At 33.4% G+C, this 14,452-nt stretch overlaps 1 protein-coding gene across 1 annotated transcript; it reads right to left on the bottom strand.

Annotated features, from left to right (window-relative positions):
- Nucleotides 1-2,754: 2,754 nt before the first annotated feature.
- On the bottom strand, nt 2,755-11,922 carry LOC144560143 (putative cyclic nucleotide-gated ion channel 20, chloroplastic). The gene is made up of 16 exons (XM_078309318.1): nt 11,763-11,922; nt 11,550-11,656; nt 9,956-10,028; nt 9,522-9,644; nt 8,869-9,035; nt 7,878-8,066; nt 7,604-7,702; nt 7,351-7,488; nt 5,454-5,714; nt 4,925-5,167; nt 4,691-4,836; nt 4,395-4,472; nt 4,147-4,279; nt 3,410-3,665; nt 3,180-3,339; nt 2,755-3,049 (listed from the first exon to the last, which is right to left on the bottom strand). The coding sequence occupies exons 4-16, from the start codon at nt 9,577-9,579 to the stop codon at nt 2,923-2,925; spliced, it is 2,055 nt and encodes a 684-aa protein (XP_078165444.1). The 5' UTR covers nt 9,580-9,644; nt 9,956-10,028; nt 11,550-11,656; nt 11,763-11,922; the 3' UTR covers nt 2,755-2,922.
- Nucleotides 11,923-14,452: the final 2,530 nt, after the last annotated feature.

Genomic DNA, 14,452 nt, shown 5'->3' on the forward strand with positions numbered 1-14,452 from the left:
GCTCCATGACCTGTATTCAATCCTTTATTCTCTGTTATGGGTTATCAAGGGTGGTAAAATCAGCACTAGTTCTTCTTCACCAATTTGCCATATCATGCGGGCCGCGTAGCGCCTTTCTTGTTATATGTTGTATTTGTATGCTACATTTGTACTGTTGATGCAGTCTTATGCACCTTGCTACCTAGCTTCTCTACTGCCTGCTATGATGGAAGTCTTCAATACAATTTGCCAAAAACACCTGTACCAGAATGTTGCAGCCCGAGTAGATTGCATATTTCCGATTTTGTCCCTGTTCTGCTATATAGTGCATTGCCTCCACATCAGTACAAATTCCTATGTTAATTCATGCAAACATAAATCAATGTTGGTTGACCGTACATATATGATGTGAAAAGTGGAATACTTTACATTGAAGTTCTTTTCACAATAAATTATGAATTATATCTAATGTTCATCACTAAGGATCTCAAAAACATAGGATAACCTTTCATATCACAATGCTGACTGAAACAAGTCCTATGTGGTATAAATTATAAATTAATAGCATTTTTACTGTTTTACTTTTCATTTGTGTATAAATTATATCTACTGTTTTACTTATCATTTTTACAGGTCATATGTGGTATAAACCTTTCATTTATACTGTCTTGCATTACTACTTCTTGCTCTCCAGTTGGCATCTGGCAGTTGGATTAAGCAATGGAAAAAGAGGTTATATCAGTATTAATTAAAACGACACTAATAGGCCATATGCAATTGCAGGTTTCTTTACCTTGCTTAAAGTAAAGCTGCCCTTGCTTGATCTGGCTAAATGCCCTTGGTTGACGAATTTCAATAAAAAAGGATGTTAGTAATCAAAGATAATTTTTTTATTACTAAAAAAGAGATGTTATACATGACATTTGATTCTCAGAATAAAATAGGATATTTGGTTCTCAGAATAAAATTGGAAATTTTAGATGTGATGAGGTCTATAACAGAAAAAAAAAAAAATGTGCAATTTACTGAGAGAAAATAAAGTCTAAGTTAAGACAATTATGGTATCCTAAACAAAATCCATGGACTCAGATCCATAAAGTAATGCAATCAAAGCACACAATGGGTACTGGTATATTACCTGACTTGTCACATGCACGAAGATCACATGGGTACTGGCCAAAGGAGGCAGAGACAGCATTGAAGCCTTCTCCAGTTCGAACGTCGACTTGGAAGGATTTGATGGAAGGGAGTGCGTCCAGTAGCTCCTGCGGAGGGATCGGACTGAAAGGAAGGGGATTGGCTCGACGGAAGGGGAAGGGGATCGACGGAAGAGAAGGCAAAGATTTCTGCTGTCTATGGAGAGGAGTGGTTCTCGCTGGAGAAGTGGGCGCCGAGAGCGGTTCTGCTTTCCGATCAAAGAAGAAGAGATTGGGGAGCAGTTGGAAGGGAATTAGATCTGTTTAGCTTCCGATCGAAGAAGAAGAGAAATGAGAAATGAGGCCTCTGTTCAATTGAAGAATTGAAGGGTAATATTGGAAATACTAAAATACGTTTTCTTATACACTATTTTTCAGAATAATTTAAATCAAAAATCTGAAGTATATGTATAATTGTGGCAAATTACTTAATTTCATGACTTTGGAGTGGCAAATAACTAATTTCATGTTTTGGGGTGGCAAATAACTAATTTTCATGTTTTAGAGTGGCATAAAAAAAAATTTCCCTTTTTTTTAAATGCATTGACCGCCATACTGTGGGGCGGTCCACTTCCATACCTGACCGTCCCATAGTGGGACAGTTTGCTATGAATGATTTTTTTTGTAGAGATGTTTAGCGTGTATAAAATGAATGTTTGATATATAGACACTAACAATAATTTGGTCTCATTGCTTTTATGATTTTTTTCCTCTCTTTTTGGATACTCATATTCTTTGATTTTGTAAATAGAATATATGACAAATAAAATATATATGTGTGAAACTAAAGAACCTTAGATATTATATAGAATCCATTTACCAAGAAAATATATTATTGTTCTCTTTCATAAAATATTGGAATTTTTTTTAAGTCATTTTATGCCATCTTTCATAAATCATTAAAAAAAAAAGTAAAAACGGTTCGAAAATAATAAAATTTGGTATTCTATAAGATCATTATACATCGAAGTTTGAAGTTTATACAATAGGTTTTTGACTTACCATTATTTTTCAGAAACTTCAATTGCAATTTTGAGGTCCAAAACAATGTTTTTTGCAATTCAAATTGAATGTACGTGATACATGCATTTAGCTTTGCAATAACTCAAATAATATTTATTTATTTACATATTCTTAATGAATTTTTGATTCAAATTATATCAGATTTACTATGAGACCAATATTGATCAAAATCAAATAATAAGAGTATCCAAAAAGAGAAAAAAAAATAGAAATCATAGAAGTAGTGAGACCGAAATCATTCTATACATACTAAACAGTCTCTAAAAAAATCATAGCCAATCGCCTCACAATGGGGCGGTATAGCAAAAAAAAATTGAAAATAATAATAATCATAGCAAACTGCCCCACATTGGAGCAATCAGGGCATTTTTCAAAAAAAATTGAAATCGAGGGGAGATCAAGTAATATTTTTTAGGGTATTAATAAAAAAAATCTGGTAATTGAATAGATTCGATAATTTGAAAATATTAGTTTGTAATTCATGTGTATTTTGATTTAAACTGTACACAGTAACTTAATTAGTTTGGATAAAATTTAAAAGTCTTAATGACCATAATTGGATAAACTAATGTTAAGTGACCATAAATAGGATGACGTTGAGTGTCCTCTTGTAAAATTTACCTTAATAAAAATAAGCAAAAAACCAAAAAAAAAAACAAAACAAATAGCAACTAGTCATACAAGATTCAATCTTTGCAAATTGAACCCAATGGAAAAACAAATTTCACCGAAAGATAGATAAATGTGCGGAATGGTGCATGTTTTGCTGTTTGATCAAGCGCCTCTTTCTATTCCTCCATGCTACTTGGATAGTATTCGCAGCCCTCTCTCTCCAATTTTGGATCTTTTTCCTTTACAGTAAAAAAAAAATAACATAATTCTAATCATATACAATTTTATAAGGTTTCCTCATAAGTAAAACTTAAAAAATAGAATTGTTATATTAACAAAAACAAAAACAAAATGCTAGGACAAATTTACCTAACAGCCATTTGGACTACAGGGTTGCATAGGACACCAGAGACAGAGATGGCTTGATCTATGTCATCTGCTCGTAATACCAACACCTCAACATTTGTGAGAGACCTAATAGTTTTTTCCGACATTAAGCGCAATCCCTGGTATCTGTTCATACCTCCCACTGTAAAATAGAAAAACATTGTTTTAAAATTTCAAATTTACCCCTAAGAGAGAGAAGGTTAGAAAGGTACCTTTATAATGGCCTAAAGACTGTTGTTCTATGCACCAGACGATGAGCTCCTCGCCGAACACATCACCATCTCCCAACAAGGAAATATCTCCACTCCTGTGAATACATCCCAACATACCCCTCACTATGAATACAAACTTATCTATGTGCTCCCCATCGCCAACTAAGTGGCTCCCCTTTGGGTACAGCTTTCGTCTTAGTTTATCAGTTATAGCATCAAAAAATATTTGATCATCTAGCGAAGTTAATACCCCCACCTGCAGTTACTGCTTTATTAGGTGTGAATTTCACAGAAGGGTTATTATAAATGCTTTTAGTTCTGAACAAGTTATTCTGGTTCTAGGCTAATCAAGTCCAACATCAGTATGGTCTGTGGGCTGGTCATACATTTTTTCTCTGCTGAGAATTTAGATCGAATCTTTCCATTATTTATGATGCAAAACAGTGGGTTATGGCGGATTGAACAACAAAGGAAAATAATTAAAGACTCTCAAGTACAGTCAGACGCGGCTACCAGTCAGAGGCCTGGTAAGATAACATATAGTTATATACCATTAAGTACAAGCACAGCCCGTAGCAGTAATTCTGGAATTTCAATATAGTTATATAGGGAAGCTCAGCTGACATAAACCCAAGCCAAATTTTGGTGATCAAAATATCTTAACATGAAGAAGCGAAGGACAAGCACCATGCAAAGAACAATTAAAAATATTACATTAACATTCACAAATTACATACCTTATTTAGCAAACCAATATAAAGCCAGCGGTGTATCTCTTTTTTAAGGTTATCCGGCAAGTTCAACAGCAACTCTTCTTCATTCACTCCACGAGTGGTTCTCCAGCTCAATCTCTCAGCTTCTCTTACTCTCCTACAAATTGATAAAGGCCGAAGTGTAAATCAACTCTGTATTACAACACTAGTCCGTTTTCATCCATACACATCAGTAACATCAAGTACCATATCCAAATTACTTATCTACATACTCTCTCAATTCATCAGGTAGATGCATGTTACGCATCCACTGCTCCATATCACCCTGCTTTTGTTGCATCTCCAGTCTCCTGGAAACAGAAGTACCCCGAATTATTAATGTTGAATATTCTACCAATGTATACAAATTACGGAAAACTTGAAACAATATAAAAAAATGATTTGATATTCATACGCATTACTGCGTACCATATTGTCTCTCAAAAAGGTAAAATAGTTAGAAAAGACAGAGAAATGGAATGCAGGAGAAGATCAACTTTGCCAAACAGAAAATGAAAGAAATGCCAACCTTCTTTCAGGGGCTTGAAGGATGTTCTGCACGTTGCCAACTAGCAAAGCGAAGAGTAGCAGACCGATACCAACAATGGCCATTGTAAAAAGTACTTCCCAAACAAAATAACTAGGTGTTTGATTCCCAGCTAATGTGCTTATTTGCTAAAATTTGAAAGCAATAACAAAGTTATTTACATTTGCAAGTACGAATAAACAAGAAGAGATCAAAACACAGGAGGCTGTATTCTACCTGAAATCCCCAAAATAAGGAGTAGATGTATCGGGTAATGACACTGTGCTCGGTAGTTAAAGGAATGGCCAGCTGATAAATTCCATAAGAAAACTGGTCCGAATTAGAATTCAAACAATTACTAGAGTTATCATAGTCTCTCCATTGTTGTCTAAAGTCTCCCCCAGGCCCACAATCTATCAGGGATGAACAAAGCGTCTTGTTGAAGCTGGCACAAGTATCAAGAAGACAATGACGAACCCTCTGAAAGTGAGGAATAAGAAATAAATATTTATCAGGTAAATATATTTTCTCTTATAATGCAAAAAGGAGAAAGTTGAGGCCGCTCTGTATACGAATTTAGCAATATAATATCCACCCACATAGGTTGCATATTAAAGGCTCGTAGATGTGTTCACCATATTTGCACGCAGGGAGGCATATGTGATGGGGCCACAAATTTTCATGTAAATTACTTTAGTTTTTTTCTTATTATTTGAAGGAATAAGGCTACAGAGACTGGTGCTTAAACATAAATCCAACAACTAACCTCAAATCCAAAAAGGTACCAGGCAGAACCAACAACATGACCGGCTAGCACAAACATGAGAACGTTAACTGCAAAATTGGTCCAAGCTGACTCAAATATGAAGCCACTAGCAGATTGTCCACCAGGCAGTGGCAGGAATCTGAACATTCTGGGGATGTACTGGAGCAATTGGAGCCAGATTATGGTATTCATCAACGTATATTTTGAATGGTTTTCTGCAGAAGGCAGAATATACTTTGGGATGACCACCAAATTCAGCACCTTTGTGGAACATAAGCATGTGTATTACATTGATAAGAAATTTATTAGTCTGTGTAGTCATATTATGGGCTTTTAGCCTAATTTTACCAGCAATGGAGCATGACAAAAGATAATTTGGTAATCCACTTGCACCTTTTTTTGGTGACACTGGATCACACTCTACATTTTTGAAGTCCAAACAGTTGATCCAAACCATTCAACATGATGGATATATTAAAATGTGCTTGTAGATCAAATTTTATATCTTTTTTGAATTTTTTCTACTATTTATTAAGATGGGTACAAAAATTTAATGGTCTGAATATAACAATTTTGTTAAATACTTAATAAATAGTAAAAAATTCTAAAAAATATAAAATTTGATCTACAAGCACATTTTAATATATCCATTATGTTGAACGGTTTAGATCAACTATTTGAACTTTGAAAACTTTATAAATAGAGAGTGTAATTCGGTGTCACCAAAAAAGGTGTAATTGGATCCCTCGTCATATATATATGTGTATATATATATATATATATATATATAGAGTTAGGCTGGGGTGCTATGGATAGCATAGAGGCCTCTATGCTACGGCTCAATATTCGAGTTTTCAAAATCCAAACGGTCGATCCGAACCGTTCATCTTATTCTCCATATTAATATCTGCTTGGAGACCAAATTTTATAATTTTCTGAATTTTTTTACTATTTATTAAGCCACTTTGAAAATCGCTAATCCAACGGTTTTACTGTTTTGTGCAGCCACCGTTGGATCAACAATTTTGTAAAATACTTAATAAATAGTAAAAAAATTCAGAAAAATGTAAAATTTGGTCTCCAAGCAGATATTAATATGGAGAATAAGATGAACGGTTCGGATCGACCATTTGGATTTTGAAAACTCGAATATTGAGCCGTAGCATAGAGGCCACTATGCTATCCATAGCACCCCAGCCTAACTCTATATATATATATATATATATACATATATATAGGGTCTGTCTAAATTGCTGCTGGCAGCATTTCGGCAGAAGTGCTGCCGGGGCTATATTTAGCCGTGTGATGTCCAAACAACAAATCCAAACCGTTAGATGTTTAATCTATATTATAATCTACTTGGAGACCAAATTTTACATTTTTTGGAATTTTTTTACTATATATTAAGCTGGTTTGAAAACCGCTGATTTCAGTAAATTTCTGCAGCATTGAAATCAGCGGTTTTCAAACCAGCTTAATATATAGTAAAAAAATTCCAAAAAATGTAAAATTTGGTCTCCAAGTAGATTATAATATAGATTAAACATCTAACGGTTTAGATTTGTCGTTTGAACATCAAAAAATAGAAAAAACAGTGGCAGCACCGCCGGCAGAAATGCTGCCGGCAGCAAATTAGCCACAGCCTATATATATATATATATATATGGCAACAAAATGTAAGCAAGTATAACATAGATAAGAAATTTATTAGTCTGTATAGTCTTATTATGGGCTTTTAGCCTTTTACCAGCAATGGAGAATGACAAAAGATAATTTGGTAATCCATGAAAAATTGGTGAGGAACAATAAATAATATATATATATATACAAGCCCGAATAAAGTGAAATTAAAAACAACAATCGTGAATGCTTATTCATATGATTATATATAACTTACCTGAGGAAGTGGAAGAACAAGAAAGAGATCAAATATAAAATATCCGCGCAGATAATGAAGTGCAATTTCCTCATGTTCTTCAACTAGATGACCTCCAGAACCAGCTGTCCAATCAGGAGCAACATATGCTAGTTTAATCTGAAAGAAAAATGGTAATGTTATATATGTAAGTACCTAAATAGGGATTCACTACGTTTCACTTGGATTACTTCAATTGTTTCGAGTTTTTGTAAGCTTAAAATTTTGAGAAAACCTGAACAAGCATGTGTAGAAGATAAATAAAATCAGTGATGCTCCTAACTACCGCAATCGCTATTCCAACGGATCGATTTAGCACCATACATTTATTTGTCTGAATAAGAAAAAAGTGTATGAGAACAAGTCAGCACAATTCATGAGCACCTCACTTTTTACTTAATTAGACGGAAAAGAACAGTGTGATATATAATATTTCAGTATTTGTTTCAATTTACTTTAATCATAATAAAAAAAGAAAAAAAAGGAAGGGGTGAAAGAGAAATATGCACCTTCTCGACAGAGAGCAGAAAGAAAAAAAAGGGGTCAATAAAAATTGCTACAAGGCATGATATAAAAAAAAATTGATTCCATCGCTGAACAAATTTAGAATGTGGATGCAAGATTGGGAGGGACGATAAAGCATCTACAATTGATTTTTTTGCCCATCGATCAACATCACTGTATTGAATGTTACGCAACTGCAAAACAACATAAGAAGACAACTTGTAAGCCACGAGAAAGACACTCATAACTTGCATCTATCTTCATTTTCGCATAACTTGCACCCCTATAAGGATTATTGGAATTTTTTAATGCAGGATAGCCCAATCAATGGTCACAGTCTGCATTTAACTATTTGTACAGTCATGTCCAAAAACACTTTTCTTTGGATTACCATCCTTCAAGAGAATAGGAGATATATTTGTTCAAGGAAATTTAAAACAATAAAATATTCATGATTGCAAATAAGAAAATGTTGGATAAGCCTAGCTACAAGATGATTAATTCCTATTCTTGTTTACTTCAGTAACTGCAACAAATAAAATACGTGCTTGGATGAAGAAATTTAAAAGACTTGTTATGTTAGTGAATATGGACAATTGGCTTAGATACAAATTCTTATAAAAGTATTCGTCGAAGATTAATACTTGATTTGTTACAATAAAGTAACTCCAAACAGTGTGCTTTTCTTCTCTTAGAACACTATTTTGCCTTAACACTCATTGAGTGAGACTGGAATATATATACAAGTCTGAAACAGGACAGAACAGAGTTTGCTATGTTTATTTCCACAGGGAAAACTCAGAACAGCTTCAGCACAATCAAGACAAAACAAAACCCAGTTTATGATAGGCAATTATTGTAAACTGAAACAATGAATTTTTCAGCCTATATTAAAGCTTTATTCCCATCCAAAAAAAATAAATCAACAAAATGAGGGCTCTAAATCACAACTGAAAATTAGAAGCAAACAGATAAATAAATATATAAAAGAGGTACCTTCCTAATACGAAAAGCATAGGATCCAGATAAAGTTCTCTTTCTCGAAGCATCCAGGCGTTCAGTAAAACGAGGCTGGTCATGGAACGAATCACTGCTCGGTATATTGATTGTATGGTTTCCCTGAGAAGATGGTCTGGGTAGGCTCTTTCTTCTCTTGAAACTTTCTGTTAAGGAATAGTAAATATTGCTTACTATATATATTTATGTGTATTACATGGAAGGATTTGTTATAAGGCAAGTATGTGCTGGTGTGAAACAATAAGGGCAGAAGATCTTTCTCAAATAAGAATATTGGATCAATGAAATATGGGAGCAAAAGTATATGGCATCTTTTGAATTTATTTTTTGTTTTTGGTTCTCTTGTATTAGAAAATTATATTGCTAGATATACAGAAAATTCATTGTGATACTTTCTTATTTTACCTATACTGATGGGTATAAAAAAGAATGCCTAGGTTGTGTAAAAAATATACAATGTACTAAATTCTTCTGAGCAATAAAATTGGAAGGAACAGAGAGATTTATGGGAGTGTGGTGTCTTTCTTCTTTTCTCTTGTCTTTTATGAAGTTTTGTTTCAATTTCTAGGGGTGCACTCATGGGTACAAACTGGGGTGGCGATTGTGTCTGTAAGGGCATGAATGGAACACACCTGAGGAACTCGGCATGAAGGTCTCGTCTGATTGTCTTGACATGGATGCACTTCTCATGGTAAATCGCTTTTATTCAATATTTTTGGATAACATCGGGACACTGTCTTTATCACTTTAAACCCCTGGGAAATAGGAAGGTGAGAAAAGAACAATAAACTGAGGTACTATTTGAATCTTTTTCCATAGTTATAAAGTAATCGCTAATATCACGTGATTGAGATTTCGGGAATAGCATTAGCGATTACATTCATGAGAAAGTCAACAATTAGGAATGTAACTGTCTACAATTCTAAAACAGTTGGATATATTTATATAATATAATACTGTTTAATTACTTTTCCTTGGCATGCCAATTAGATATGTGATATGACATCTATCCATCGTAGGTTAACAATTAACAATAATAAATAAAATAAAATGAGGGCGCACTTACTCTGGCCGAGATTGTTGCTTCTATCATTCACCTTGGGAAAAAGCCTAGTGTGATTCGTTTGATCAAGTGTCGTCTGAAATTATTGAACAAACAAAAAATAGCATTTTTATCCAAAAAGAGCATATATAATAGGGATTAGGGGTTTGTCACGCACAAGCATATATTATAGGTTTTTCAATAGGCATCATACCGAGTTTGGTACAATGATAGGTCTAATTAACCGTTTGATCCACGTTTAGATCTGTAAATACGGGATTTAATCTGAACAAATCTAAACCCTCCCTCATTATGTGATTCTAAATTGTTTGCATGAATCTAAATGCAGATCAGATATTTTAGACCGGCGGACATTACTTAATTTAGTAGAAATTATTATTTCCCGTTATCTCTTGGATCAACAACCGTATTGACTACAAGAATAGATTGTGAGTTTGCAATCAATCTTCCTTTGCAATCAATCTTCCTTTGCATATTTTAGACCGGCTGCCCCCTCTTCTCACCTTTCATTCTTCAAAGGGGCTTGATATCTTTCTTGTCTTTTTCTTCTTGAGATTGATCTAGATCTAGATTTTGATCTCTTTGTATCTCCTTGATTCAAGTTGAGATTCGAATTTGTAAAGAAGATCATGAGATTGTGTTGATTAGCTCAGTGAGATATATTCAAAGTGTTTGAAGTAGTGAGCTAGTTTTCAAATTCGCAAGGGTGAGAAGATCTAAACAACTAGTATTTATCTCTTCTCATTCTCGATCAACATTTTGGTGTGCAAAGCTTGTGGTTCATGTTTTGAAAATTGTAACAAGGGAGACTAAGGTGCAAGCAACCGTATCTCGCTCCACCTGATTAGAGATAATTGACTTACACTCTGCTAGATTATGTGTGTGGCATGATCCATAAATTGCGTGTGATTGATTTCATATTTATAGTAAGATCGTCTCTAGATAGCTAGTGATACTTTTGAAATGTACTTGCTAGCCTAGAGCATTACCCAACACGACAATGGACGGAGAAGGCAGGTGGCTGAGATGGGAAAAAAGAGATGGATGAAACCATAGTTTTTTATTTAGAGAAGTTTTCGTAAATGAGAAGCCATTATAGACAGAAAATTAGAAATTGAAGGATGGAGAAAGTTTCTATAAGATATATTACACGGACTCATCCCACAAAAGTAATAAATAACCTTTCCACCGTAAGTCGGATCTTTTTATTTTATCGCAACATTTGGAATCTCTACTTGCTCTAAAATGTCTACTGGGGAGGTTCATACATTTAATGTGGTGTTGAATATGGTCCACTAGTTTCATTTGGGCTACCAAATCCGGTCATATTGGGTCTTGCGAGTACTCACGCTAAGCAAATTTTTATATAATATGGTTGTTTGTTTACATGTTCTCAGATGATATGTTCGTCATAGCAAACTAAAGTTAATAAAAATAAGTTAATTTTATCTTCACATTCATGACAACTGCGTGAAATACTCTCCAAACTAAAGCGAGACTTGTTGACGTAATCAAGGTAACTAAGGATTGATATTATGTAGTAACAAATAAACAAGTGGAATTCATAAATACTGTTCACGTAGTTTTCTTGACTGACCTAGTTATCTTACTATCTTCAAGGTCTCGGCATCCAACAGGAGACGCTTTTAACTGTTCAAGCCAGAGAGGGAGAAGCTGGTGCGCGCATTCCTTTCAGTAAATTAACTGTTCAAGCCAAAGCAAGACTAGTTGAAGTAATCAAGGTCACAAAGGGTATTATCTAGTTCAAATAAGTAATAATTGTAATGCATCAATAAAATCCATGACTGACCTTGCTAGCTTACTATATTCAAAGTGACAGCACTAGTATTCCGGGCAGGCGATTGATAACTAACTACTCTTTCGTTATCTTCTACAATATCCAGAAAATTTCTACTGGGATAGAGGAAGAGGTTGGTGAATTCCTTTCATTACCAAATTGATAGGAAAGACTTAGCTTAAACTATGCTGACTTGTTGAAAAGTACCCCTAAGGTGGGAAAAGAAGTTTATCTTATCCGATAAAGACACTGGATGACTTGTTTGACTGGATCCTGTTCACAAATAATTCTCATTCTTTCTTTTCTGAAACAGTTCCTCAATTAACGCTAAATAGCAAGAATTTAGAAAAATTAAGACATCATTGAGATAAAGAAGAACAGGAGAATTGGAAAAAAAAAATATATTAATTGCAAAATCCAATTCTCACAATTTGCAGCTAATTTATAACTGAATAATAACAAAAGAAAATTATAATAATGTCATTCTTCTAACAACTAACGCCCTGGACAGAAGAAATTTGTCGCCAGAGTGTTTGAATTGCTTTACATTAGCATACAAGCTAGGTCAAAAATACAATTATACAAATTGAATGAACAGAGGAGGCATGCATATTCGGAACCTCGTACAAAAATGTGTATTTCTCAAGTTTCCACGCAAATAAATCACAAGAAGCTTATAAAAAAAGATACTTCTTTTGTAATGCAAATTTACTCTTGCTGGTATCCAAAAGTCGAACTAATATTCATTTCTGGCAACTTGCCACCAATATAATTAGTAAAAGTAATATTCATTTCTCGTACATTGTAAATACAACAAACCCATATAAGCAAACAAACTAATCAACCCAATTTTTTAGCAATTACGTATAACCAAAAAATCCCATTTCACATCTACCACCAAATAATTATAAGCAATTAAACTTACTGAATCTATTTTTGCATGGAAATTAGAATAAAATTAAGTACAGTTCTTTCAAAAATAATATAATTTAATTCAGAACATCTTCATTTGAGAAACTAATTAAAAATTATTACGTTGATTAGAAATGAATAATATTGAAAGTGCCCTTTATAATTAGCAATTTACAATTTGGAATGAAAATTATTAAGTTTGACAACGTGGGATTATAAAACATTTTCTTTAAAAAAACCAAAAAAAATATAATATACTTATAAATTTCATACAAAAATTTAGTTCCATATATAATTAGCAATTTACAATTAGCGAATGAAAATTCGAATGTTTGACAACGTGTGAATTATAAAATGTTTTCTTTAAGAAAAAACATTGCAAATTATAATATCCTTATAATAAATCTAAAAAAAATAAAAATAAAAATTCATGTTGAATTAGAAATAATAATAAAAAGTCCAATTTAGGGGCTCATAACTAATCCAACGAAACTGCAAATTATTGGTAATTTTAAGAAGACCTTTCTAAAAGGTCCGACTTGAGGCAAAAATTTGGGCCTCAAATAGAAAGACTAATACGGGTCCTTCAGTCCTTGTAGGCCCAAATTAAATCATGTGTCCAGAATTAACGACCATTAACCACGTGGTTCATACAATGTATAATTCAGATAGACTTGATCTAGTATTTGAAATTAATAACGGTCACATTGAGAATAGCAGTAGAATTTAGTTTACTCGTAATTAATAACCAAATTAAAAATTAAAAATAATGAAACAAAATTAATTTAAAAGTACAAATATCACATATATTAGGTTTGTGAATTTTGTATGTGAATCTCTAACAAAATTCCCTGTCCAAATTAAATAAGAATTAAAAAATAAGATGTCGTGCAAACCAAATAGTAATAGATTTACATATTAACAGATAAATGAGAGGAAAGAAATTGAGTAAAATAAACAAATAATCAGACGAGATATGTCCAATGAGAGAAAAGAAATTGAGTAAGATCCCCGAAGGCATGCCATCAAACCATAGTGACAACTTAATGATTCGGAAAATGTTCAGCGAGATCAAAAATTTGTGATTCAAGAATAATTTGAAATTATACATTGAGAGGAAAATAAAATCCCACAAGCTAGAGAGAGGAAAATGTAAGAAAAGGCTTAACCATGCATCCTCCAAATGAGGCACTTAAGTTGATGATATGATATTTGTTGTTGACGTGGCTTGATAGGTGACCCGGGCAGTGTCACTCTGTTTCTAATCCTCGAAGACAATGATATATGATTTAATTTCTTATCCAACAAAGACAATGGAGGACTTGTGGTCGCACTTCGCCAAGGTTTCCTTCATGATCTCTCCTTTTGCAAGTAAATTACCCTCTTCTCTTTGCTGCCTTGGACCCCTTTCAGGAAATTTAAGAAAAATAAAATGAAGTGTAATATTCTTAGAGGAATTGAGAGGATGTTCCAAGAATTAACAAGAATTAGCAAGTTTATAGCTAAATAATAACGGAAAAAATTACAATAGTGACATTCCCCAAACGATTAACACCAGAAATTTATCATCAGAGCTTGATTTGCATTACATTAGCATATATACAAGGCGAAAATGACATTTATACAAATTCAAAGAACCAATGAAGTCATATATTTGCCAACCTTAAAAAAAAAAATATATATATATATAGGCTGTGGCTAAATTGCTGCTGGCAGCAGTTCTGCCCAGGTGCTGCCGGGGCTATATTTAGCTGTGTAATGTTCAAACAACAAATCCAAACCATTAGATG

Source organism: Carex rostrata, chromosome 1, assembly GCF_964058835.1.
Source record: "Carex rostrata chromosome 1, lpCarRost1.2, whole genome shotgun sequence".
Classification (NCBI taxonomy): Eukaryota; Viridiplantae; Streptophyta; class Magnoliopsida; order Poales; family Cyperaceae; genus Carex; species Carex rostrata.

Excerpts from the sequence above, each read along its gene's own strand:
- LOC144560143 (XM_078309318.1), bottom strand. The coding sequence starts at position 9,579 with ATGAGAAGTGCATCCATGTCAAGACAATCAGACGAGACCTTCATGCCG. Across the intron at positions 9,036-9,521 it reads CTTCATGCCGAGTTCCTCAG|AAAGTTTCAAGAGAAGAAAG; the intron begins GTGTGTTCCATT and ends ATTCCTTAACAG. Across the intron at positions 3,050-3,179 it reads GTAGTCCAAATGGCTGTTAG|GAAAAAGATCCAAAATTGGA; the intron begins GTAAATTTGTCC and ends TTTACTGTAAAG.